We start from the raw sequence: 27514 nt of genomic DNA on the forward strand, positions 1-27514 counted from the left end.
CGGGCATGTTTGTGTCTGTGAACAAATTTTCACCTTTAAAAGAAGTTCAACTTTAGAGGAGGCAGTACATCAAAAAGGTTAAAGAATTCCATTTTTGCATTTTATGTCTGCTAAAATGAGAACTAGGCCCAAACATTTCAGAAACAATTTTTTAATGTTCATATTTTCTGATGTGTAAGGAAATAAGTGGCAAATTATGGAATATAGATGTTGAATATTACAGTCTTTTTTCTTCTCTTTTTGGGAAAGCAGAGATAGTCAATGTCATATGCACGACGGGGTTCTGCCTACGCTCAGTGCCCTTTGTTATCGCTATGCATTTTCTGCAGATGATGAGAACACAATGCTTCTTGACCCACTTGGACCACTTTGCGGGAATGCTGCCTTCACGCTGGCAATGACATTTAAAATCACAATCCTCATTGTTGAAGGAGCTGAACCCTGATGTAGCCCCATCAGTAAATGGTCAAAACAGTCTCTTTTCCTTTGTTTTTTTCCAGGACTGTTTCAATAAGAAGCGGCTATGTTGCTGCTACTAAATGACTCCACCTCAACCTCAATTAAATGTCACAAAAACCTAAAATGAATGTCTTGAAAGAAAATATGCCAGGGCTAAACTATGTTAGGCTACTCTCTGTTAGTAATCAGATGTCTGTGACACTTTTGTTTCTGAAATGAAAAGGACTGAACATGTCTTGTGTGTATCATCCCTAAAGCTTTTATTCTCACTCACTCATTTTAATTCTTTTTTTTGATACCATTTCTGATACCTGACCTCAGTGATCTCAGAGATCAATCTTAAAGGTTTGCAATGTGGGAGCAAGATCTGGGCGCTGAGGTATGAATATAGAAAATGACTGTGTAATTTCTGTTACTGTACCTGTTTTACTGTGTTACTGTAGAGAAAATACTATATGTTCTGAGATAACTTTCTCGGTTAAATTAAGTTAGTATCAAATCTCTCCCTGTCACAGCTAACGGTCATTATTATGTCATTGTGATTGTTCCACTTAAACTGTAATACGTGTGTGTGTATAAAACCCACTGTTTTCAAGGTCAAGAATGCTCAAACACTGTTATAGTTATATTGATATTATGATGCATCATAATAGTGACATTTCCTGACATTTGGATTGATACTTAACAGTAAACATGATGTTTTTCTTGTTGACTTCAGTCTGCAGTGCAAACTAGGCAATAGATAAATATATAGAGTATATATTAAAAAAAATGCTATGATATGAAGGCAACAACCACTGTCCGAAATAATCATTGGCAAATGTAATTCTAATCATAAATATATGTATCTAATTGCCATTATTAGTTACTGGTTCCAGTATTACAGTGAAGTGCAGTTCTACGTGTGTCTTGTGCAAGTGGTGTTGCCGTACTCTATCAGAAGCCCTTGCTTGTCCTGTCTGTCCGTTTTATTAGTTTCCAATGTATTAGAAAGTGGAAAACTAAAATGTAATTAGAGTGTTATATTACTGTCAATTGTAATAGTTTTTGTTAAGTGTTAGTTTGTCATAAAAATGTAAAAAGGCCATTAAAAATGCACAGTATGTCATAAAAAAGTCATTAAAAACGTCATCACATAATGAGAAGTAATAGTGTGTTTCCTGTGCAGCCGTCAATCATAAGCTGACTACCCAAAGTGGTGGTCAACCATGATCTAAGGTTTTTGTTTCTTTTAAATGGTCCATCTAGCCATAATGTTTTTAAAAATCTCTCCTGGGGGAAATTTCCCTCTGACCCCCATGTAGGGTTGGGACACAGATGGTGTTGATTGAAAATGTTAAACAGGTGATTATAGCCTTAAGTACAACACTACAATATCTCAGATCAAACAGTCATTAAAATGTCTGTGTTCCTAAATGCAGGATGCATTTAAAATAATATGGCATGCTATTCTAATGGCATCCTCTGAGCTGTGAAGAAAATTTTATTGGTATTTTAAAAGAAGATCATAGATTACCTCTGTAATAGTATATATTATATTCTGATAACGTGTTAGCATTTTCACAGCGCATTTTGGTGCTCCTCAGGGATCAGTCTTAGGTCCTCTTTAGCTGCTAATCTCTCAATGTTTGCTCAGCCAAACTACTACACTGTCTCACCGTAGGTGTGCTCAGAATAAGGAACAACTCTCATGTGTTTGTTTATGAACTTTTAATTCAAACCATCAATAAAACTATACACAGTCCCCCTTGAATCCACAGCCTTTTCCCTTAACAGCAAACATGTAGGAATACAGACAGTTAGTGCATAGCAGGAGGAAACACTTAAGAAAATTAATCCATCTAAGTAATCATGTAGGAATAAAACATTATCTAATAAGACAGGCAAAACCTTTAATGAGGTTGCTCTCCACCTGTGGTTTTATTCTATCATTTTTCTGTAGCAACTGAAGATGAACATTTTCTTTTTCAGAGCGCATCCATGTCTCAAGGAACCGTCTTAGCTGAAATAAAACTGTACTTGATATTACTTTTTTTTTTTTACACAATGAAAGGCTTTACATTGGGTTCTTTTGAAGCTAGAACAAATCAAGTAAACAAAACATGTTTGTCCTCACTCGGAGCATCCAGATGAACAGGTAATTGAAGTGGAATTTTTCGAAATTCATTCATTCATTTGTTAGCTGTTGTGTCCAATCCTACAGTGGTAAATGTTCAAAGTGAAAATGAAATGATAACCTTTTGAAGGTACAGGAAGGATTTCTGCAGGAGGTGTGATATGAGGTCTGCCTTGGACATGTACCTTTAACAGCAATGTACACAGGGGAGCACACAGGGGATCAGCCTGTGCCCTTCATTTCCAGCCTCGACACGCTCTCTCAGCCAGTGAGAGGCACTCTGGTAAGTCACGGTGGATCTCAACAGGATCTGGCAACTAGGTACAATTTCATTTTGTTTTTGTTTTCTTTTTAATCTACCGTTACTATAGAAACACTGGGGAAATTATTTCTCTTTCTCCACGCAGTTTATGATGGACCTGTGAGCACTGAGGATACCAGCATGCTAAACATGAATGTGTATAAATAAGTATTTTTAGTCAAATAAAACAAGCTGTGAACAACATCATTACAAAGGTTTTACACTGGTTTATGGACAGACACCATCGTCCAAACAGCAGTATACTGTAAATACCTTAAGGTTTCAGGTAGCTCATAGCCATGAATATTAAGTTATTTTCATCCTATTTAATCCTTCTGTCCACTTGGGTTGGAGTGAACAAGAATAGTGCAGTATCTAATGAGGAGCATGCATGCTCGTGCAATGCCTGGCCTTCATACTGACTGTCACAGAGCATAGAAGAGTCACTTATCCTTCATGCTGGCCCTCCATGTTTCCCACTGATGCCTTATTATCTGCAGCAGCCATGCACAAGGAGAGTACAAATGTATTGATTGTTGACGCCCTCAAATGGCAAGACTCAGGGGAACTGTTACAGAAATGTACTTCCTAATGCTTGAGCAAGAACTGGAATGTTTTTCATATTGAATAGAAAATGCATGAATGTTAAGATGTTTAAATCCTGTATTTTTCTGTGTAGAGCTCAGCAGTGACAAGAGAGCCTCAGGCTTTTCTTCACTTTTTTTTCTACAGAAAAAAGGAACATTTTTGCACATGAATACACACACACACACACACACACACACACACACACACACACACACACACACAAACATCAGCAATATATATAACTGAAAGAACATATTTCATACAGGGTTGACCTCCATCTAGTGGCAGAACTGATTCCACTTTAAATGCATTTAGATTAATGACTGAGACCCTGTAACATCGACACACTGGTGAAACCCAACTAGACTAGAGTGGGCTACAGAGAATACATAGAATAGAACACAATATATAGAACAGAATCAAATAAGATTAGAAAATTATTAAACAGATAGGTATGGAATGAAATAAAACATAATAGATTAGGCCAAAACAGACCAGAATACAATAAACTAGAATATAATAACAAGATGATGAGTAGAATAGAATAAAAAGAACATAATACAATAGCACAGAATAGCATAAAAGATCACAATAGAGCTGAATATAATAAAGTAGAACAGAATTAAATAGATACAAACAGTTGGTAATTTATAAACTTTCTTAAGATGCCTTTATTTCATTTAACCTTTATCAAGCCTTCTACAGAATAAAACTGATTAAAAAAAACTGTCCCACGTAGTCCTATGTGTAAGTTTATTTTACACAAGGCAAATCCCTCTGTAAATGACCAAGTATTTAATTAGGATGAAGGATAGAAGATGGAAGAAAAAAAATTTAAAACAGCCATGACATTTTAAATGCAATTATTTCCACGTGGACAATGTCAATAGCAATTACAGACACAAAAGTTATTACGTACAAAAAAAAAAAGTTTCATTATAATGGGATGATATGAATGAAAAATCCCAATTTAACTAAGCCTGAGTGAAAACATAGCCATCTTTTGTATCTTGTTTCTCTAATTTAACCTTAAAAGGAATCAGCATGTCTCCTACACTGTTTTGAATGTAGCAGACAGACTGCTAGCCCAGCACCTGCTAATATGTGCTCACCTATTTTCTCTGATAAGCTAAGGTGTGATCACTTTACTTCTGATACAGACACTGAGGAGGTTTTTACCGGGAGTCGAATCTGCAGAGGTCTGTAGGAGGGCTGCTAACTATGGTGGTTGACCTAAAAACATGAAACACAAAATTGTGAATGGCCCTAACTAGAGCCAGTGTTTGGTTTGTCCATTCTGGGCCACTGTAAAAACATGGCAGTGCAACATAGCAGACTCCATATAGATATAGACGGCTAAGTCTAAGGTAACAAAAATGCAATGCTTCTTATTTTCAGGTGATTAAACAGTAGGGAAAACATGATACCGACATACGCCACCGGCCACAGCCGAACCCGTCAACTATCACTGCTTTGTTGGTGGATGTCAGCATCAGATACCAACGCACAAGACTTTTTTTGTGGCCATGATTATTCCTGATGCCGTCGGCAACTACAGTAGTATAAAGAGTGAAAAACTCCCTATAGGGCAGGTAGGAGGGGAGATGGATAGATTAAACTAACATCAGACTTTCATCCAGGAGCCCTGCTATCTGTATCCTGTGTAAAACCCAAAATTTAATGGAGTTATTTCGATAACAACATAGTGTGCTAGTACGTGTAGCACGCTACACTACTGACATATGTCACATGATGTGACATTACGTAACAACTGTATGTACTTTAAGCCAAACCATGATGTTTTTTTTAAAACCTGACAACATGCTTTTGTTGTCTAGACTTAAGGAAGTAAACCTGAAGAGAGAGTGATTTACCTATGTTCTAAGTGTATTTTGAAAAAGACTGTATGCATGTCACGAGCAGAAATCTAAATTTCCTGTGAAAACAGGAAGTGTATTTTGAAGACACCATCTGTGAGCATCCAAAACTGAGGCAGGAAGCTACCCAGCGCTTCATATTTTGATGTTCAGGCCCACTAACAAAGTAATGGTATTTGAAGAGTTGGGTTGAGAATGGGTTGATATATGTATGTATATATCAGGGGTGATTGCTCTGAGACAACAAGGGAGGCTGAACTTCCCCTAAAATTTCATAGAAGAAATGGTCAAATATGCACTATTGAATTTACACTATAATAAGAATTTACATTGCATTAAATGTGCGCTAGGATGCGTTTAGCATCATGACTATGATGTTCAAACGTCAGCTGTTTATCACCAGTTTTCAAATGCGACCTCCCTGTCATACATCCTCATGCCTCCAAGCATTCCTATGAGACAGCGCTGAGCAGGTTTTTTTCATGCAGCAAAGCGAGACGGTCATTGGATAAATGCGACAAAATCGTCACTTCCAGGGAGGCTCAGCTTCCCTGGGACCTAATGGAGTGGTAGGCGGGAGAGGACGCTCGGTGTATGCATGATGATTGGAGGAATTGTCTAAAAGGCTGAACCCCTTTGTGATTGACAGCGCTTTGGAAATACACACCGGCATCAGTGAGTGGAGTCTTCTGACCGGAGTTCCTTATTTCCATAAGCGATATAGCTCATTTTCACTGTTTGTACAGCACAGTTCAGGAGTTTAAACCCATCTGAAAATCTTTGAGGTGTGTTTTGCTGTGGTTCTGTGTGAGTGTGGTTGAACAACGGCTTCAGTGAAATGTTCCTTTTATAAGTTACTGCCTCGCTACAATATGACAAACTTTATGATGTAAACTTAAAGTGAGCTTCCTCTGTTTGAAAGACCAGCAGCCGCCACTGGTATATCCCCCTAAATCCTACACACTGGACCTTTAACCAGGTAAGCTCCATTGAGGTAGGAAATCTCCTTTACAAGGGAGACCTGCCCAAGACTGCAGCATAAAAAAGGCTGTGGATAAAACGGTACAAAATCAGGTAACAGCTTAAACAATACTTTAAAAAATGTAGATATTAAAATAAAGCTAACATTAGCTATTGGCAGAGATAATTAACAAAGGAGTCATTTGCCATGGAATTTAAAATCTGGCCATGGAAGTCTCAAAGTCTGTCTGATAACATGAAGTCTTTCCATCCCATTTCTGTCCAGACATTAGAAACAGGCAGAAGATGTTTTGTGATCCAAGATAATGTATGCCGCATAAGCTCTGTGAGGTAGAGAGATGATGATGTTTGCCCAGGATGGCGTTATAAGTAAAGGTATACGGATGACTCAGTCGACTTAATCAACAAGATAACTGAATGCAGAATAGCAATTTTCAGTGGTCGTAAGTGAAGGTTAAAATGATTCTCTTTCTTGTGACTCAAACCCCACATAAAAATAGAGGCTGCACTCCACATTTCCTGCAGCAGCACTGACCATAAGTGACGCATGTGAGAAATCAATCCAAAGAGGTGGACATACGTGCAAGCACCCTAAGCATATATGACACCACAAAGGAACATTGAATGTGATTTTATTGTTCCTTTTTTATGTACCACAAACAGCAAAATGGCTTTTCCCTATGTGAAGGGAAGACAAAGTTATTACCAAGAGTTCCGAGATGGTTCCACAGCAGTTTTGGCCGTCTCATTAGCTCGTTCAATTTACAATTCTAACACGTCGTTTGAGGTTCAGTATGAGAACAGACAGTTCAAGCATGAAATGTAGAGCTGTTCTCTTTCAGAGTTAATTTGTGAACTCCCTTTAATGGTTTCTGTCTTCATTTGCTCACTTCTTTCTTAAAGAAAGTAAGTCTCATAACAATGTTCACATTGCCTGAATTTGCTTCCACAAGTTTTCTGTCAAACAGACCATGTATCCATGTGTTAATTAGCCATTTCATTATCTTGCTATGAAATAAACACTGCAGTCTAATTTTGCTGTAATAGCAACCAAAACTGAAAAAGTACTGCCAGTCCCATGGGGTTTCTGTGAAGACAAAATTTACCATCTAAGCACTTATTAGTCATTCATGTTGCTTTTTTTTCTGTGTAATAGTTAGAAGCAACAAACAGCCGTTTGAAGCTGACAACAATCCCCTAATAGGGGGTTGTCAGTGTGCATGACTAGTGTAATCATTAGACCTGAAGAGTATATTGTTTCTTGAGCAGCATGATGGTGTGAATTATATACATAATTAAAATAATCTTCAGTCTTCACTTTGATGAATACTAGAATAAACTTGATGAGCCACAGTTGTCCTTACTTGAATATAAGTTTATTACAACACAAAGCTGGTGTCAGACAAGATATTGGTACAGCATGAATGCATGGACACAGCATACCAGAAAAGTGAAAGTAATATTACATTTACTCGACTTTATATACTATGACCATGTCATACAGAATCACATATAATCGCGCCACCAGGGAGGAGGCCAAACAACATTCTATTTATCATGGGAGTCAGGAGCATCTACAAGGTCCTCATCTTATCTTTACCCCTGGACATTCTGAGCCTCTCCGCATAAAGCGAGCCATATGTGAAGGTCTCTGAGGCCTCTCAAAACACCAAACCATGGCAATGCACAAACTATACTCTCCTTCATGTCTAATACATTTCTATCACAATGCTGTAGATATAGATGAACAGGGCCTTAGCCAGAATTTTAGACATACTGAAGGACTGAAGAGTCCAATTAGACCAAAAAACAAGTCTCTTAAATGTTTTAATATTTTTTATTTTGCATATCTTATTTATTGAGCTGGCTGTTGAATTTTATTTTGTGCAATTGTTTCAAGGAAATTCTTCTGGAAAAAATAATGTACATATCACACTCTGCTCTTTCTCTCAGCCCTACAGAGCTTCATAGCGTCTTCTTAAGCATTTGCATGTTTTGGTGTGCACAGCTTTATTGTTTTGGTTTACACTCACTGCTTTCATAACATTTGGCAGGTGGCTGTTTACAGTGGAAATGGTAAAGTAAAAAAACGGCTCTACCTACCCAGCGCCAGCTGGCAGACAGACACAGTGAGCAACTTGCCAGTAAACATAGTGGAGTATGTAGCAGCAAAAGCACCACATATTTCCCTCAGGAGTTGGTGGGGACCAAAATAGAGCTTAAAGGAGAGTTAAAAATAGTGGACTTCAATTATCAGGGGGACATAAACATGACTCCACAGGAATGCTAATGTTGCTCCACATTGCATCCACTGGATGTGTGATTAGCTAACAAGTTCATCATGTCAAAGGTGTGTTTGCATGTTTCTGCTGCAGCCAGATGGCCAAAAATTATTATTGCAGGTTTAATTCAAATAGAATTAGCATTTTAGCATTTCCAATTCCCTCATCTCAAAGTCAGTAAGTTGAATTTTGAATGGGTTTTCTTTGGTTAGATGCCTGAAATTAAGGTCGGTGGTAAGCACAAGCTAAAGAGACTTTCACATTTTGTTCAACACCAAAAGATATATCAGGAAATAGCCCATTTGTGAATTTTGAGGCTTTTACATGTCTTCAAAAGGGCAGTTGCTAAGAAGTGGCTAAATGTGAATGTGAATGTCATCTCACTTTACAACTTTGTTGTGGTGTGGACGCTGAAGTTATGCAACCATGGTGTAGTTTGTTTATCGCCTAAGGTTAGCTCTTTATTTCTGGCAATTGCATTTACGCTTTAAAAACCCTAAAAGTGGTGTGCATTTGTAAAAATAAATCTTGCTGAACAAAATGTGAAGGCATCTTAAACTTTTATTCACCACAGAGCTCATTTTCTGCAACAATCAAAAATCCAATAGAAATATCCCACTGGCTTTTCTTCAAGGGAACCAGGGCAAAACTGCACTTTAAGTGAGTAATTAATGCATTCAGGTAAAATGAGAAAAAAAAACTATGCTACAACTGGACATTTTTCTGAAGTGAGACAAGTATGTTTTACTCTACCAAGTGCCATAAAATCATGACTTATGTTACTGCATGCCATCCTGTTATATTACAGCCATTTTTGTCACCTAAAAAATATCAATGATGATGCAGTGAGTTCATGTCAGCCACAATAGTCCAGAATTAGCCAGTATTGTTACACAGACACATACACATGCATGTCCATTGTAGATAATATGGCAATATGGCAACAGGGAAACAGGCAGCGAAAGAACGGTAAAGCATGGCAGAAAAGTTGCACAATCTTTTTAAATAAAAACTGATTGAATGAATTGCATGTCATGTCATCGGAATGAGGTAGGGGTTCTTGATGTATTTGAAGGTCCAGCGTTTCTAAAGTATTTTACATAATAACATATTTTCTTCATAAAAATAGAGCAAAAATCCATATCAAGTTCTACAAGTAACACTTAAGGTAGTATTCAGAACTTTGGGTTGATTTTAGTGGTAATGTGTCAGAAAGTGTCCCAAATGACCCAACTTCACTCTATATACAGTACAGGCCAAAAGTTTGGACACACCTTCTCATTCAATGCGTTTTCTTTATTTTCATGACTATTTACATTGTAGATTCTCACTGAAGGCATCAAAACTATGAATGAACACGTGGAGTTATGTACTTAACAAAAAAAGGTGAAATAACTGAAAACATGTTTTATATTCTAGTTTCTTCAAAATAGCCACCCTTTGCTCTGATTACTGCTTTGCACACTCTTGGCATTCTCTCCATGAGCTTCAAGAGGTAGTCACCTGAAATGGTTTTCCAACAGTCTTGAAGGAGTTCCCAGAGGTGTTTAGCACTTGTTGACCCCTTTGCCTTCACTCTGCGGTCCAGCTCACCCCAAACCATCTCGATTGGGTTCAGGTCCGGTGACTGTGGAGGCCAGGTCATCTGCCGCAGCACTCCATCACTCTCCTTCTTGGTCAAATAGCCCTTACACAGCCTGGAGGTGTGTTTGGGGTCATTGTCCTGTTGAAAAATAAATGATCGTCCAACTAAATGCAAACCGGATGGGATGGCATGTCACTGCAGGATGCTGTGGTAGCCATGCTGGTTCAGTGTGCCTTCAATTTTGAATAAATCCCCAACAGTGTCACCAGCAAAACACCCCCACACCATCACACCTCCTCCTCCATGCTTCACAGTGGGAACCAGGCATGTGGAATCCATCCGTTCACCTTTTCTGCGTCTCACAAAGACACGGCGGTTGGAACCAAAGATCTCAAATTTGGACTCATCAGACCAAAGCACAGATTTCCACTGGTCTAATGTCCATTCCTTGTGTTTCTTGGCCCAAACAAATCTCTTCTGCTTGTTGCCTCTCCTTAGCAGTGGTTTCCTAGCAGCTATTTGACCATGAAGGCCTGATTGGCGCAGTCTCCTCTTAACAGTTGTTCTAGAGATGGGTCTGCTGCTAGAACTCTGTGTGGCATTCATCTGGTCTCTGATCTGAGCTGCTGTTAACTTGCCATTTCTGAGGCTGGTGACTCGGATGAACTTATCCTCAGAAGCAGAGGTGACTCTTGGTCTTCCTTTCCTGGGTCGGTCCTCATGTGTGCCAGTTTGGTTGTAGCGCTTGATGGTTTTTGCGACTCCACTTGGGGACACATTTAAAGTTTTTGCAATTTTCCGGACTGACTGACCTTCATTTCTTAAAGTAATGATGGCCACTCGTTTTTCTTTAGTTAGCTGATTGGTTCTTGCCATAATATGAATTTTAACAGTTGTCCAATAGGGCTGTCGGCTGTGTATTAACCTGACTTCTGCACAACACAACTGATGGTCCCAACCCCATTGATAAAGCAAGAAATTCCACTAATTAACCCTGATAAGGCACACCTGTGAAGTGGAAACCATTTCAGGTGACTACCTCTTGAAGCTCATGGAGAGAATGCCAAGAGTGTGCAAAGCAGTAATCAGAGCAAAGGGTGGCTATTTTGAAGAAACTAGAATATAAAACATGTTTTCAGTTATTTCACCTTTTTTTCTTAAGTACATAACTCCACATGTGTTCATTCATAGTTTTGATGCCTTCAGAAAGAATCTACAATGTAAATAGTCATGAAAATAAAGAAAACGCATTGAATGAGAAAGTGTGTCCAAACTTTTGGCCTGTACTGTATGATAATAAACATAGTCAGATTTAAATGTAATGTACATTTTTAACTGTAGAATGTAAACTCTGCCAAAATCATATGATAATAAACCTTAGTGTCATTAGTAGTAGTTACAGCGCTGCTCTTGATTGATGAAATTAAATAGAGGACCCCATTATTATATTTTGGTTAATTTGCCTTACAGGAAAAATATACTCTTGTAAGCTCTCCTGCTTATACCAGTTGCCAGCAGAGAACAGCAAGCAATAAAAGAAACATCAAAATGTCTTTAACTGCGCTGGTATGTAATATAAAGAAGACACTGGAAGTAAAGCATGTGCTGTGTGCAGTGAACTAACACCAAAATTACATTCAGTTACAAAGAGTAACAATAAACGCTGCAGTGACAAAGCTCAGTACATATGTACGTCCTGGGAGTCCCTGTTGAGGAAAACGACAGCAGTGTTTTGCAGGTCACCTACATCCCCTGAGTACTCCTGTGGGAGACAGAAAGAAAAATTAGTACAATAATCGCTAAAGCATATCCTTGATAATGCCGTTTATCTTTAAATAGTGTGTAACAGAACAGTGACAGATATTTTAATGGAGGCTTACATTGTGCCTTGCTTTTATCGCCTTAACTTGTCTCTGCAAAGGATCCTGCTCTAGAAATAGATATTGAGGATCTTTAAGCCACAAATGATGATGCAAATTTCTCGCTGAAGATATATAATGCATGTGCAATATTGCGTAGACCTGTAAGGAGGTCAGAGGCACGATTCTGCCCAGATTTAATATTCAAAGAAATGAGAAGTTGCCTTACTGTGCTGTTTCCACAATTTTCTCGCCAGTATGGCCAAGCCCACAAGAAGCATTATCGAAGCACACACCAGCAAAGACTCCAAGATGTGACTAAAACACAGACACAAGCACACACTGGTATGAACAGATAGTGGAGCTTCAAGAGCAGCTCAGGCCTGTGCTGCATCTCTTCTTTCATGACGGCCAAGATGATGATAAATTTCTAATTAACAGCACTTTCAAGCACAATCATGAAGAAGTGCTTCACTCTTACCTGTGACTGTTCCAGGATTCCTTAGTGATGGGTTTGGGTGGAGGCAGGTATGCAGCAGAATGTAGGTGTGTAAGTGGGGATGTCACAGACACCGCTGCTGAGGATAAAGATATTATAGCTGAAAAGTGCTATTATAAGCAAAAGAAAAGAGTGTTTGTAGCAGCACCCACAGAGATCATAACATCAATATTCTTGATAAGTGACTCGTGATAATCGATACCTTGCACAGCTGGAGACCCAGGAGCCCCCGCCATCTGTCACAAACACATATTGATCCTTAAAGCTACACTTGGCTGCTTCTCATTTCAGCAGCTGCAGAGTGACGTGGGGAAAAGGCCACTTTGTCGCAGAATTGTGCCTCTTTTCATACCTACAATGTCTGGTTTAAATAGTTTTCAATAACATTTGGGAGTTTCAATCAGCAAGTCAGATCACCATCTAAACAACTCCCTATTGTATACTAATTTGTCTGGTTTCCACCCACTAGGCTTTACAGACTTTTAATAGATCCTTCCCAGACTGAAATCTCATGGTGAAAACTAAGCTTGTGAGATTTAAGGCTGGCTTTGCCAGGCTCATGGCTTAGAATGACAAAAAAACAAGTGTTTTAAAGCTGTTCTAATACATATTTTTATTTTAAAGGAGCTGTATTTGACATTCAGAGCATTAATATATCAGCAAACCACTATTGGCTATGTTAAGATATCGTGGAATATAGTGTCCTGAGCAGAGAATGAAACCAAGCTACCTATGTGTGTTGCAATCTGAGCATCTTGATGGTCCAGACGCGCATGCATGTTAGTGCATTAAGTCCTTGTGAGTGTATTCCAGTGGTTAGCTAATTGTCGCTGCTCTGCACTGCACCCATACAGTGGGTACCACTGGTGGTTACCATATGTATTGTGTCTTTTCAAAATACACCTCTTTTTTCACAGGACATGAACAGTTTGAGGTCATTATACATATAGCCTTTTTCAAAATAAACTTTATCAGTAAACAACGGCAGTAAAACACCTTGTAGTTACATTTTTTTTCTTCCTTGTGTAACAAAAGCACATGGTTAGGTTTAGAAAAAAACAACATGATTTGGCTCAACATTTACACAGCGGGCGAACAGGGGGCTGCCGCGTGGAAGTCGGGGTTTGTTGGACCCATCCACCTCCCCTCCCACCTGCCCTATTAGAACTTTCCAGCTCCTACTATTATATTCTTACTATCTTCGTTTCAAACTGACACCTTTTAGCAACACAGCATACCGACCTTGTTAGCAGCAGCATTTCAAATTGATGCTGTCCGGCGGCATATCATACCGCTGTCAAAGGTGACTTTGCATTGTTGTCTGACACCAAAGTCTCTGACCAAAAGGCAGTGTTTCACACCTTGGGAATGAGAACTGGCTAGGTATTGGGATGACGTTTGCGCAAGGTAAAATTGTTAGTTCTATCAGCACTATTGCAGTTGTTAGTGTTGTTTATGGAGCTAGCACTGTTAGCTGCTAGGCACCGGCTCAGCCCCCTCCATGTTGAGATCCGTGTGCGTACAATCTCACTCCAGGCTCTGAATCACAGATATGCTCTGAATGTCGCACACAGCTCCCTTAACAATGAGTCAAATGTGTATATGTAGTGTGAAATTGGTCGTTCCTAGGCACAAACTCACGAAGAATTATCACCTAATTTCATTTTCCCTAAACTCTATCATTTTAGTGTCACTGTGCTCATTGTTTTGGTTCTCCAGCACACACCTTTACAGTTTTGATTCACTTTCATGGCTCTCATGAACTTCATTTCCAGCCATAGCTATTTTCAGCAAAAAAGGCTCTGATAAAATCAGGGGTGTAGTGCTATTTGTTTAAGTACCAGAGCGCATCTATGCATGTCTTGTTTCAAAGGTTATGTAACCACTGTTCTTACGGTGGCAAGTTTACACTGGTCAAGTGTAACTATAAAATGAAATAATGTTTTGCTGCCTTTTTATCTTTACTAGTTGGGAACTACCCATTGGTCCGACATCCCATTGTTCCGACCATATTAAACCCATTGTTCCAAAGTCCGTTCCGAAATCATCAAGATGCCCTGTGGTTAAGGTCTGGTTAGGTTTAGGCACAAAAACCACTTGGTTAGGGTCAGGAAAAGATCATGGTGTGGGTTAAAATGAAAAAGAAAGTGACAAACACATAAGCCGTGAGCCTGCTCCGCCTCAAGCCTTTCCCAGCTGACCCAGAGCCGGTTGCGGCACACCATACACCCGCTGCGAGCCGTTCAACACCGCGGACAGTCGGACTAATGGGATGTCAAACCAATGGGCTGTCGGACCAATGACATGGACCCTACTAGTTAACCGTTAGCTAGCTAATAGACTGAGAAAAAAAATTGGCTCACTGTGCTGTACGAAGGCTACTGGCAGCAAGTGGCAACTTTTAAGGTGCATGCATGTTACTCAGTGCATGAGTTGATGTCATGAATCATACACCTTACATGTCAATACCACAACTCTGACCAGTCCATTTTTCATTGTCTCTCTTACATGACATACACTTTAGTGATTATTGGATCTTCAAGTGCTTAAAAAATGTATTTCAACAGGATTATGCAAACTGCCAATATTCTAATTCCTCACTTGTAGAAAAAAAAGTAGCAGAGCAGTGTTTCAGTGCACTCCAGCAGTACTACACACCTGGATAAAAGCCACTGTAAACTACCTGCCAACACCAAACAGCAGGCAGATAAAGTTAGCTATCTGGTGAACATAGTGGTGCATACAGGGGCTAATGAGCTGGATATTTTTCTAAGGAGTCATTGGAAACCAAAAAACAGCTGAAAGGAGAGTGAATATTGGACTTGTATTACCAAGGTGCCAGAAACACAATTTCCTTAATTTGCTTGTTCTGCTGCCCCCAAATGCCAAAAAATCAATTGCTACTCATTTAAATAAAGATTTTGCCTAGTGCAGCATTAACAATGAGGCAAACAGAACAATTCCCCCTGACAGCAAGATAAAAGGACAATCTGTTATATGGATTTTTAGTTTTAAAGGTTCTTTAATTTTAAGGGGTCAACCTACTAGTCGTAGCCCGGCGTGTGACCAGCACATGCACGGGCATCTGCTGCTGTCCTGCAGAACACCAGTACCAGCCGGTATCTCTCATCTGCAGCTTCTTTAGGGTTATAGTGAAAGTCCTAGTTCTGTCATCGCTGATGGCCACTGAAGTGTCTTCGTAGTTCCCTTCAGAACCTGTCAGCAGACAGGAGCTCCAGTCTCCACTCCGACACCACTTCTTCTCACTCTCTCTGTTGGGAGGCAGTCACAGGGGAGTCAGTGAAGGCTGACTGTCCATCAAAGTTAGGCTTGAATTGAAGATTTTGAACAAATAACCACGCTTTCTCAGGTTTACTGATGCTTTGAAAATTGCTGTTTTAAAAGTGAGGATTCCACATGGTCTGATGGTAAATACAAGTGACACAACTGTAGGGTGATGAATGAGGCAATAAAATACCTGTATCTCTCACTGTAGTGGCATTCAACTGTGAGACTACTCCCTTCTTCCCCACTCACTCGGCTGTTCACCACTGACATACCTGCAGGGAATGAACACATCCTTAAATGTGTCATCCAAGCATTTGAAATGCATGAAAATGTTTTTTCAATGGGGATCAATAATGGCTCATCAGTTCAAAAATCACCTCATTACTCACCATGAATGACCTTGATGTTAGTGAAAGCGACATCATCAGCGCTCCACACACCTCCTATCTCCACACCACACATGTACCACCCAGAATCCCCCTCCTTCAGGTTGTTCATGGTCACCGTGAACACCAGCTGGACCTGGTCATCAAAAACGCTCACTTTCTTCTCAGCTGGATCGGCTGAACGGGGCTCATCTGTTCGAGCTAAACTGGTGCAGAACTCCCTCGTCTTCCCCTGACACCAGTATTTTACATAGCTGGCATACTGAGGCTCGTAATGACACGGGATTGTGAGGGATTGACCCTCCATGATGGAAAGCTCTCCCTCGGTGGTTACCTTGCAGAGGACAGCTGATGGAAAGTGGAGATGATTGTGTGTTGAACTCTAGTTTGAACTTTGAAACTTTCAGTCATACGCAGCAGACATTTCTTATCTATGACTGGGAAAAGGGGGAGAGTGGCCTTGAGGAATACTTGTACCACATTTATGGTTTCGGTTTCCTTTGTAACAAAACACTATTCCTACTTTAACTTCCCTCTCCGTACTTCTTATTTCAAAATTGGATTATCCATCTATAATAGAGATTTGGGGGGACAAATATAACAGGCCTCTAAGACTTGACAAAATAAACATAAAGCATATACTCTTGCCAAGGGGCAAACTGTACCGCAGCTTGGAAGATTTGAAAAACAAAAGCCCACTCTGGCTCCTGCAGATCTTTCTAGTCTGTCTTCAACAAATGATGAATATAGAAGAGCAGTAAAATAGTAAAGAGAAATGAAGCATGAGCAACATGGCAATTGTAGCACCAGCTTTTGTCAAGAGCACAGCCATAGTGAGGGGGCTGAATCATCCTGTTTCCCATCATTTATCTGCAGGAAAAAAGGCATACTGTAGAACTTTTGTAAGCATATGATCTCAGTGGTCACAGTTATTACCTGGGATCCATGGTAACAGGCTGAGGGTGAGTATAAAGAGTCGCCGCATGTTTCACCGTTAGTTTGAAGTTTACCAAGTGAACTCCCCTCCCCTGTGTAAACACAGACTCAAGGTTCCGGAATGCCGATTTCCCCTCGGTCATGTGACCACAAGTTGGATCCAGATGTTCCAGATGTTAACCATGTAGGTGCCAGTTAGATTTTAACAGCAAGGGATACTTTTAGCCTAACAAGCTGTGCTCACTGTGGCACTGATACAATAAAAAGTGTACTGCTCCTGTTTTTACATCTTTTTCTCAGCTATGAAATGTTTATTTTAAAAGCAGTGGGGTCGGGAGGGTCAAAGTGGTATAGCTGAATGTACAACCATTTAATGTAAAAGGTGTGAAAAGATGCAAAAATCTTTAAAAACTGTTGCATATCTGTAAAGTGACAAATTTGCTGACACCTTTTGTAGGCTATTCTTCAACGTGCCCAGAGGATTTCTTTACATTGTCAGGAGTAAACCTCCCGAATTCCACAATATTAAAGAAACAAAGACCTTAGAAATAAAAGTTAATAATAGGGGAATAGTTAAACATTTGCTTTCCTGCTAAGAATTAAGACTGACACCACTCTCATATCTTCCTTGTAAATAGAGTCCACCAGGAATGAGTCCTAAAACCCAGAAATGAGTTAACATTTTACAACTTACAGTTCCCTAGTCTCAAAGTCAATTGTTTTTTTAAATGAGTTTTTGGTTAGATGCCTGAAATAAGGACTGTGGTTAACACAAGCTTAAGAGACTTTAATGTTTTGTTCTCAGACACTGAATACATCAGTAAATACCCAGCTTGGGAACTCTGTGTCTATGTATGGCTTCACAGTCTTGTTATGGTGGTGACGTTAAATCATGCAACCATAGTGTAGTTCGTTTATAGCCTAACGTTAGCTATTTACTTCTGGAGATTGCATTCAGGCTTCAATCATGAAAGTGGTGTTCATCTGTGAAGATTATCTTGTTGAACAAAATGTGTAAGTATCATAAACATTTTGTTGTTATTTTCAGCAATAATCCAAATTCCAATGGAAAAAAATCTCAGGCTTTTTGACAAGGGAACCAGTGCGATGCTAACTTCAACATCAGCCTACAGAAGAGCGTCATCCCTGGAGCTCTCTATACATTATAGGCTTCTGGAAATAGCAGCCGGTTAGCTATAAGCATAAAGACTGCGGACAGAGGGAAACAGCTAGCCTGGCTCCATCCAAAGTTAACCCAACAGCACCACTAAAGCTCAGACATTACCACGTTTAAAGGTCCAGTGTGTAGAATTTAGGGGAATATATTGGCAAAAAGGGAATATAATTAAGTCAGTATGTTTTTATTTGTGTATAATCACCTTAAAATAAGAATAGCTGTGTTATCCTTACCTTAGACTGAACCATTTATATCTGAATATGGAGCAATTCCTTGTCTACAGAGATCACCTTGTTGCACCACCATATGTCTACAGTACCCTGGAACAGAGCCTTGGAAAAACACTTCTTTTTTTTAACATGAAACTGCTTTATTCAGTGTTTTTACCATTTTAAATTATCAAGTTCATTTGTATTGGAGAGGAGGAGGCCTCTGTGGATAATTCGGGCCCCGGTGAAACATCTTAAACGTCTGGATCTCAAGTTTTCAGAGGGAAAGCTGAGCACGTATTAGTTGGTGCCCAACAGCGTAGGAGAAACAGTTTTTAGTAACATGAAACTGCTTTATTCAGTGTTTTTACCCATTTAAATCACGGAGTCTGTTTGTTTTAGAGAGAAGGAGACCTCTGTTGATAACTTGGCTCGTGGTAAAAACCTCCTGAACAAAGAACACTAAACAAAGTCTAAGTGGGAAAGGTTTCAGCTGGTTGCAATCTGCAATCCTCACTGCTAGATGCCACTGAATCCCCTTAAATCACACCCACTGCTCCTTTAATGGGCCAATAGCATAACACCTCCTAAAATCACTTATTTCTCATCTCGTTTTTTTCATGCTAAGGTTTTTGCACAGATTAAACTAACAAGATAAGCTTATCACCATCTGGCTTCATTTGGCAAACAGACACAAAAGTGGTAAATGGACTGCATTTACATAACGCTTTTCTACCGATCACTCAAAGTACTTAACAACACAAGTTGGCACGCTACCATGGCTACCAGACATCCATGAAGGGTGCCACCTGCTTATCAGGAGTGATATATCACACACACACACACACACTCCAGTATCTTGCCCCCTTTAGCATGAAGACTGCAGGGGCCAGAGATCGAGCCACTGACCTTTTGATTAGAGGACGACCCCTCTACATCCACAGGCACAGCCACCCTGGTTGTGGAGTGGTAGCATATCAATCTTAAGCATCCCTGACCAAGGACCAAGTGTTTTTCAAAACACTGTTCTTTAATGAAACATGTCATCTTTCCTCTCATACTTCCTGCTTTTATTATTTCAGTGTTGGCCCTATTTTTTAATAACCTATTCTTTTAAGCAACCAAATGCTGAGTGCCTTCCCTCCTCTGGATGCAGAGAATTCATTTGGCAGCCTACAATGAAATTATTTGATTTTGGTGCCTGAAAACTTTGGATTTGGTCCAGTCTTCATTTGTCGGATTAAGCTTCTACACACAGCCCCCTCAGCCACTGAATTAACAAACAATTATTCCAAGCTTCTCAATTTGCTCTGTGAAGGGTGTCAAGGATGTCCCTAAAGCCCCTTGCTTTTGTTTTGTTTTTTTGCTTTGGCTTCAAAGCCTTTTATGGTCATCCATTTCCTGGAAAAATGTAGGCAGAACCCAGAATTGAAACTGAACATATTCCTATGACAGTTCAGGCAGCTTTCGAAACTTAGCTTTCACAGAACTAATTATTTACAGACAGTGAAGCCTTGTGCCATTTCCCAATATCCTGACATTCCTTTCAGCTTTGGGATAGGCTGGTATCTGTTTGTCTTTGTTACAAGAGACTTGAAACAGATCTTATTTTGGTGAATTGCTGCATCACGCAAGATAAACTAGATAGTCGCAACTTTCCTCCTGTCCCACAGAGCATGTAAACCTGATTAAAATATAAAGAAAAAAGGATCTTCTATCAGTCTCTCTGCCATCATTCTTTTTTGCAAGCTCTGACTCTGAAATGTCCTCATATTGTGTGTAAAGGTGAGAAACCTTGCATATGTATGGCTAAGGCAAAATGGTGTCACAATGCTTCCTAATGTTTGTCTTCATTACTGAGGTTCCAGTTAGTGGTTTGTGTCTAATACCAGTACTTTGCCCAATAGGCAATTGCTCTAAATGGAGACTAGTTAATGAGATGTTTTCCTTCCAGGGCAAGAGGGAGCAGTTTAGTTGAAAGACACTCAAAATAAAAGTCTACGGTATTAATTATACCCTTGAAATACTGTCTACATTGAGGAAGACATGGATTGGGATCTGATTCTGTTCTACACCAAGTACAGTAAACAGAAGTGGAAAGTGTATTTACCAAATTTAAGTACTTGTTCTCTGCTTTTATGGTACTCTTTTCTTCTATTTTACATTTAGCAGGAAAACAAGTACAAAGGCTAGTGGGAAAACTATGTCAATGTGGAAAGTTCACATATTGATATACAGTTAATATTAATAATCATCTGATATGCATAGACTAGTACTGGTACTGTTTAAATTTTGAGTTCTACAATAATCCTGTTTTAATGTGTTATGTACATGTATACATATTAGGTGATTCATTCTTCTTCCAATAGACTGGTTGTCCTTTTCCTTATGTAGTAGGGAGGGGTGGGCCAACCCTACTAAATAAGGAAATGGGATTAGGGTTGAATGGGCCCCAGGTGTAGCTCATTCATGCTACCTTATATAAACAACCCAGCAAATCATCAGGCTGAAAAGTCACTGCTCCTCATTCCTGTGGCCAGATATTCCCTTGATGGCCAGCACGCTCCCTGGGTTTGATGTCTCTGTTAAAGAGGTGAATGCCTGGTCCTGCCATTAGTGAGAGCTGATTTACCCTTTGTCATGACCGGTGAGTGCTGACTGCTGTTTTGCCTAGGGGTTATAATTTTAATAATGTATTTAACTTATGTGATATTTTGTAAAAAGTTACACGGTGTTTAACAGTGTTACTGCCCACCTGCCCATTTTAATGTTTTTTCTTTGTCTTTGTTTTTAGGCTGAACCTTGACTGAGGAAGGGAGGGTTGAGGCCTGTCTAAGCCAGGGCCTAGCTCTCCAAGCTTCCACTTCTTTTTCACGGTTGAGTGCTGCTTGCTGTGTGTGTGTGACCTCACTCCCCTTTTTTTTGAATTGGCTTGAGTGGGTCTTCCCATTAATTTTCTGAAATCTGAAATGGCCCCAGTCCTCACCATCTAGTCACACTTTAAGAGAAATTTCAGCTTTAAAGTTAATTGATTGTAAGGAACAAAACATTTACTGGAAACAAGACTTTTCAAGTTTAGGGGAGACTCATGAGTACCCACAGAACCAATATTCATTCAGATATCTTGAGGTGAGAGTTCAATGGACGCCTTTGTAAAGTGGCCAAACTTTTGCCTTAATTTGGGATGTTATTTAGCCCCCTTTCAGACAACCTATGCTGACATGGTTGATACCAATAGATGCCTTAGGTTGTCTAGTTTTAAAAGATACCATACCTTTGCACTAGCTAGCTCAAAAAAAGAGCCAATCCAGTCTCACTCCGAAGTTGTCGAAATCCGGCGCAGAAAGTCAACAACCAAAGCACCCAGGGTACCTTGCACTAGAGCTTAGATTCTCTGCCCGAGCCCGAAACCCGACACTTAATTTCCCGCCACTATCCTTGGGCTTGGACGGGTCGGGCTTCTCATAATAGACCTAGGCTATGGAACCAGCAACTCTTGACGGTGCCACTGGCCATGTACATGTGAGTTGTCGGTGGTGACAACATGTGTGTCGGCTTCGTCAAGTGTACCAAGGGCAGCACAATGCTGGTACATGACAACAAAAAGACGGGGACCTGGACACTTAAGAGGCACATGACGAAGGCTTGCCATGGAAAGAAAGACGGGAATCAGCCTTCAATGTCCACGTTCATATCCTTAAAAGAAATGTTGGGTTTAAACCGGGCTCGGGCTTGTAATTACAGTTAAAGGGACGGGCCTGGCCGGGCTTGGACAGAACATGCACAGGCTCAGGTGGGATCGGGCTGGATTTTCTAGCTTGCACGTTATATCTGGGCGTGGAAAGTCCATGGTCAAACGTTGATATATTTATGTTTAGAGTGAGAATGTGTTTGAATGAGCATGCTACAGCGTCTTAAAAACAGTAATTATATCTTCTTTTTAATTTTTTTTTTTCACCCAGAGGGGGCCAGCAGTTTTACTGGGGGGGGCATGGACCCCCTTGGCCCCACCTTAGGGGCACCACTGATACCAAATAGTACAGTATATAAAGTAGCTTGAATCTGATTGCAGCGATATAAAAATGTGTTTTACATGTAAATGCTCCAATAGCAATTCTACAAAAATATATGGAAATGATTTTTACTTGTGATCTCTACAGAATGGTATCGCTAGTTTCACTTTGGTGAAGGATCTAAATACATCTTGCAGCACTGACAATAAGTAGCTTCCAGTTACCATTACCTACGCTATATCTAGGACAAGACATTTAATAAGTGGCTTGATTAGGTTGAAAATTATTTCAGACCTCTCCATAGAAATGCATTATCCCCAGCTCCTTGTTAAGATTCGTCAGATTGCATGTCTAGTATCTAGTGTGTCAGTTCTCAGAATCACCACTCTCACTACTTTAAGCTAACCTAACCTCTTTTCAAAAGGACTGGTGCTAATGTATCCATTTCATAGGTAAAGGTCGGCAGATAGAGTACTCTGTCTCTGCTATTAAATCAACAGAGAAAGAGATTTAGATCTGACCTTTACATGAAGAACCTGAGGTGCCAACTTGATTCAGCCTGTTTTTCATTTCTGTATGCAAAGCATTTTCATATCCAGTTCAAACTGGCCTTCACACTGAAACGCCAAGACCAAACCAGCTCAAATTTACCCTCGGGTCATTCTTTGACAAATGTAAGTGGCTCTGCACAGTCACAAGTAACTGAGCTGGAATGTGTTTCCATCAGTTATTCCACAGCGAGTAATAGCAGCAAACCCTCTCATTGCTCTGGGGTGCAATGTTCTTGCTTCCCCCTCTTTTAGCATGATAGGCACTGTGCTGCACACGCTCACTCTCATTGGCACAAGCATATACTTTAGTCTCGGTTTTTCAGGCTTTTAAGAAAAAAAGCAAGAGATGCAATCTGTGGGGTTCAAAAAAAGTTCTACAAGGCATGGAGCCTTTTCCTGGCAATTCTCCCTGTTACAGTTTTTGTCCTGTCAGCCTTTAAACATATATTTCTTTTTCTGTAGCCAACTCAAAATGTAGCTTGCAGCTCCCCCAAACCCTGATGAAAAAAAGTGCTTCAGAGGTCACTCTGACAAAGTAGAGTTAGGTGGGTATTTATAATTTCATATTAAAAATAAATAACATTTTTAATGTTCAAATATGAAATATAGTGCATGGCCTTTATTGCTTAACTTATTTTCAGCCTGTTATGGACAAATGTATCTATTTCATTTTTTTTTTTTTTTAAACCAGAAATGACACCTGTTCACACTTACACTTTTTTGGAGAGTATCATGCATGTGTTTAAAAAACTAAAAACTAAAAAAACAGTTCAAGAACAGCTTCATTATTGTCAAGGTCACCATTTGAGTTGTTTTTATTTCTTCTCAGTGCAAAAGGGAATGCTTTACAAATATCAATATTAAAAAAAAGAATGCAAGAAATCAATCGTCTGTCAGAAAATTGTACCGCATCATATGAAAAGATGCAACTAATTCAGTGTTGATTGTGGGATGAACTCAGTGGCACAAAAGCAGATGTAGCTTCATGTCTTGGAAGGGAGTTCTGATAACATCTCTTTTTGTCATCTATGGAAAAAAAAGAAGAGGTCGTTGAGTAAGCGACACTGAGGTTATGGAAGGAGTTATTTAGAAGCAAATGAGAAACAAGAGAATGCAGTATGCGCTTTCGAAGTCTTAAAAAAATCAGTGACAATGTTTTCCTGCCGAGCAAAAGCAATATGTGGTATCATGTGGATCTCCCCAGAGAAGTTAAACTGGAGTCTGTATTATCACATGCACTATCTGGAGCTATTCCACTGAGAATGAAGTGATGAACTGGCAAGAATGGTTAATGTGACTGAGAGCACCCCAAGGACAAGGGTATATTTCTTGTTTTACAGCCATAAACCAACACAGTAAAGCATATATCTGCATAAAAGCCCACATAAACATCCTTGGAGTTCATTAAATCTCCCATTTACTGCCCATCGAGAGACACTATAAACACTAATGGATATCTCACACACATCACCTCCCAAAAACATTTTCTCATCCAATTACATTTTTTTCTCATTATTCAAAAGATACCAACAGTACGAAACACAATTTTTAAACTATTTGGCGCTCATGACCTTGAAACCACGTCAGTGCTGAAAAATGTTCAGGTCTAATTAATCAGTGTGCTCCAGAAAGTGTTAGCTGCAACTCAACAATGAGGTAGTTTTAAACAACAGCTGCAAAAATGTCATGCTCTGAGGAGTGTAAAATATACAGCTGGAAGGAAAAGCAACTACAGAATTTAATATGACGACTGCTGGATGTCAGCTGTGTTCAAACATCAATTAAAAATAAATGAAATTAAAGAATAACACATTCATTTCTTTATCGTGGCTAAAACTAGACTGTAACAATGGGATTATACAACACCTTCTGAGAGGGGGACAATGTGAATTAGATGGACGTCTGCTTCAACCAATGAAGTTCATCACAACCAGATGGAGGACGGTGTGAGCAAATAGGAAGTCAGCGAAGGCTCTCTCTGGAGAGATAGACAGGAAGTCTCCTTTGTTCTGTGGGTTGATCTGGATACGAAGACATACTAAGAAAAAAAGCACAAGATACAGAAGATTAGGTATTATTGACAACATTTTGACTGTTACTGACAAATAATTTTATTATTAATTAAGCTGTTTGTTATTATCATAAATTGATTAACTTATAAGTGTATCAACTTCAGCACTGAAACTCTGCTGTTGCTTCCATGGTTACATTTTTACAGACAGGTGTCTCTAAGAATTATAGTGCATCTGTAAGGTTTGTTTGAACCTGATACTGTCTGGAAACAAGAGGAATAACACGTGCAATGGTGTCTGATTCATTCTCCCTAGATCTACATTGGAGTTCAATACTAAAACATCTTCCTCAGTGGAGCCACAATCAGATTGTATGACAATAATGCAACAGACAATATTTTCAAAACTGATTACCAAGGTTTAAAAACTCACAAACAATTATTAACACTTCATGAAATATTACTTGAACTTTAAATGTGACATACGTTGATGTTACTGTGCAGTGGGGCTGAAACGATTAGTCGAATAATTGATTAGTCAGCAGAAAATGTATCAAATTGAATCACTGATATTCATAAGTTAAGTTGCTGTACTTCTATCACCGTAGACGGATTATCTTTGAGTTCTGGTCTGTTAGCTCATCATGAGCTCTGATGAATTATAATAAGCTATTTTTCATTGTTTCCTGACATTTTAGAGACAAAGATTAATCAGATAGATTGATTATGCCGTCCAATGCAGTCAGGATCATCATATCAATCAAGATGCTCGGTCTCTCTCAATTAGCCTAATTGTTTATGGAGAAGTTTGCAAGTCATCTACAGAAGATTCGTCAATATGAGCTCTGAGTAACGGGGTTTTGACTGTCCTTCTTTGTTACCAGGAAGTATTCAAAGGTACATCCTGTTGACAATTTCTAGGTAACAGTCCTGCAAAACATCCAACCTTTATTAGAGTTATAATGTTCAGTACTTACTGAAACTGTTGCAGAGAGGACAGGGTTGGAAATTAACTTTTTGTACACCTGCCACTGTGGCTGGTGGACTTCAAAATCTACCAGCCACTCGATACATTAGCACTATTTTTTTGGCTATTGCAATCAAGCAGCCACTTACATATTTTACCAGCATTTGGCTGGTGGCTGGTGTTAATGTCTAACCCTGGCAGAGGTGATGAATCAGCCTTAAAATTGTTATGGAGGCTGTATTTTTTTATGCTGTTTTATTGCTTTATATTTTATGTTTTGTTTGATACAAAGGAGTTTCTAATTAGTTAGTGTGATAAAACCTAGATGGATTAAACAACTCTTATTAAAACGTAACACAAATCAAGGAAATGAGGACTGTTGTGTTGACTAGTCTTAGCTAAGAGTGGCTAAAGTGGAGACTGGCCGTACTTTTTAATTCTAATGGTGAATGAACATATCCATGCTCAGTGTACATGCATTATTTATTTTCTGTTTTTTTTTTTTTTTTATCATTTCTTTATACAGTTGCAACTCGAGCCCTTAGACTTTAGCATGGTTAGCTAACTTGTGTCTGCACACACGTTCACTAATGGGCCCCGAGTCCAGACTGACTGAAACCCTCGCGACTATCGCACTGTATAATTCACCGGCAACACATAACATTTAACTGAATAACTATTTACCTGCAAGAATGAAAGCTCCCACACATGAGATGAAGCCCGACAGAAAGCTATTGAAGGGGAAGGTGCCAACGAGGAGACAGTAGAGGAACTGCAGCGCTCCTGTCAACAAGATGTACAGCAGATACGCATCCACCACTTTGAGCTTGTTGGGCGTCGTGGAGCTGTACTCCTCTAGGAACCGAGAAATAACAGATATGACTGAGTTCGACATGTTTTAGCCGTCTTATTTGTACAAAATGGGGTCAATGAGCGAGGTTTGCACGGCTCCTCTTCCTCAAACGAATGAGTGACGTGTCCTCATTAACCGGAAGCGGCCTTGGTGTTACAACGAATATATTCCGAGTCGCTCGGAGAGAATGGAAAAATGGCCCGTTGTGGAAAGAAATGATCCTTGGCGCCTCCCACTGTACATCAGAGATGGGTATAAATAAGTAAGAGCATTCACTCCGCTAGTATTCCGAGATACGGCTGCATCAACTGCATTCTCAACTCATCAAAGTTTTGCTGGTACTAGAGGAGCCCCAGTACCCTATGGACCAATTTAAATCCCGAAAGATTATTTTACAAAATCCGACGTGACTTTGGGACTGTTCTTTACTTATCAGAGGAGGGGGTGGGCGGGTGTTATTTTTGTTTGTTGTTGTTGTTTTAACCCTCCCTGAAGCAACAAATGTTTTTCGTTGTTTCGTTGTTGTAAATTATATTTGATTTTTAAAACACACCCTTTGATGTTTCATAGTTAAAA

General features: G+C 39.5%; 2 protein-coding genes across 3 annotated transcripts; both read right to left on the minus strand.

The window, feature by feature from the left end:
- Positions 1–9147: 9147 nt before the first annotated feature.
- Positions 9148–17291, minus strand: pigr (polymeric immunoglobulin receptor). 2 transcript variants are annotated; one of them, XM_033651132.2, is made up of 8 exons: positions 17158–17291; positions 16225–16569; positions 16026–16107; positions 15593–15819; positions 12530–12623; positions 12278–12366; positions 12070–12119; positions 9148–11951 (listed from the first exon to the last, which is right to left on the minus strand). In XM_033651132.2, exons 1-8 carry the CDS (start codon positions 17204–17206, stop codon positions 11868–11870), a joined length of 1020 nt encoding a protein of 339 aa, XP_033507023.2. In that variant the 5' UTR covers positions 17207–17291; the 3' UTR covers positions 9148–11867. The 2 variants fall into 2 exon arrangements, with proteins under 2 accessions (XP_033507023.2, XP_033507022.2); XM_033651131.2 differs by having other exon boundaries at positions 11722–11951; positions 12530–12626.
- Positions 17292–23892: 6601 nt separating this feature from the next.
- On the minus strand, positions 23893–27103 carry dad1 (defender against cell death 1). Its single transcript, XM_033650069.2, has 3 exons — positions 26770–27103; positions 24974–25145; positions 23893–24133 (listed from the first exon to the last, which is right to left on the minus strand). Exons 1-2 carry the CDS (start codon positions 26978–26980, stop codon positions 25015–25017), a joined length of 342 nt encoding a protein of 113 aa, XP_033505960.1. The 5' UTR covers positions 26981–27103; the 3' UTR covers positions 23893–24133; positions 24974–25014.
- Positions 27104–27514: the final 411 nt, after the last annotated feature.

This window comes from Epinephelus lanceolatus, chromosome 12 (assembly GCF_041903045.1).
Source record: "Epinephelus lanceolatus isolate andai-2023 chromosome 12, ASM4190304v1, whole genome shotgun sequence".
NCBI lineage: Eukaryota > Metazoa > Chordata > Actinopteri > Perciformes > Serranidae > Epinephelus > Epinephelus lanceolatus.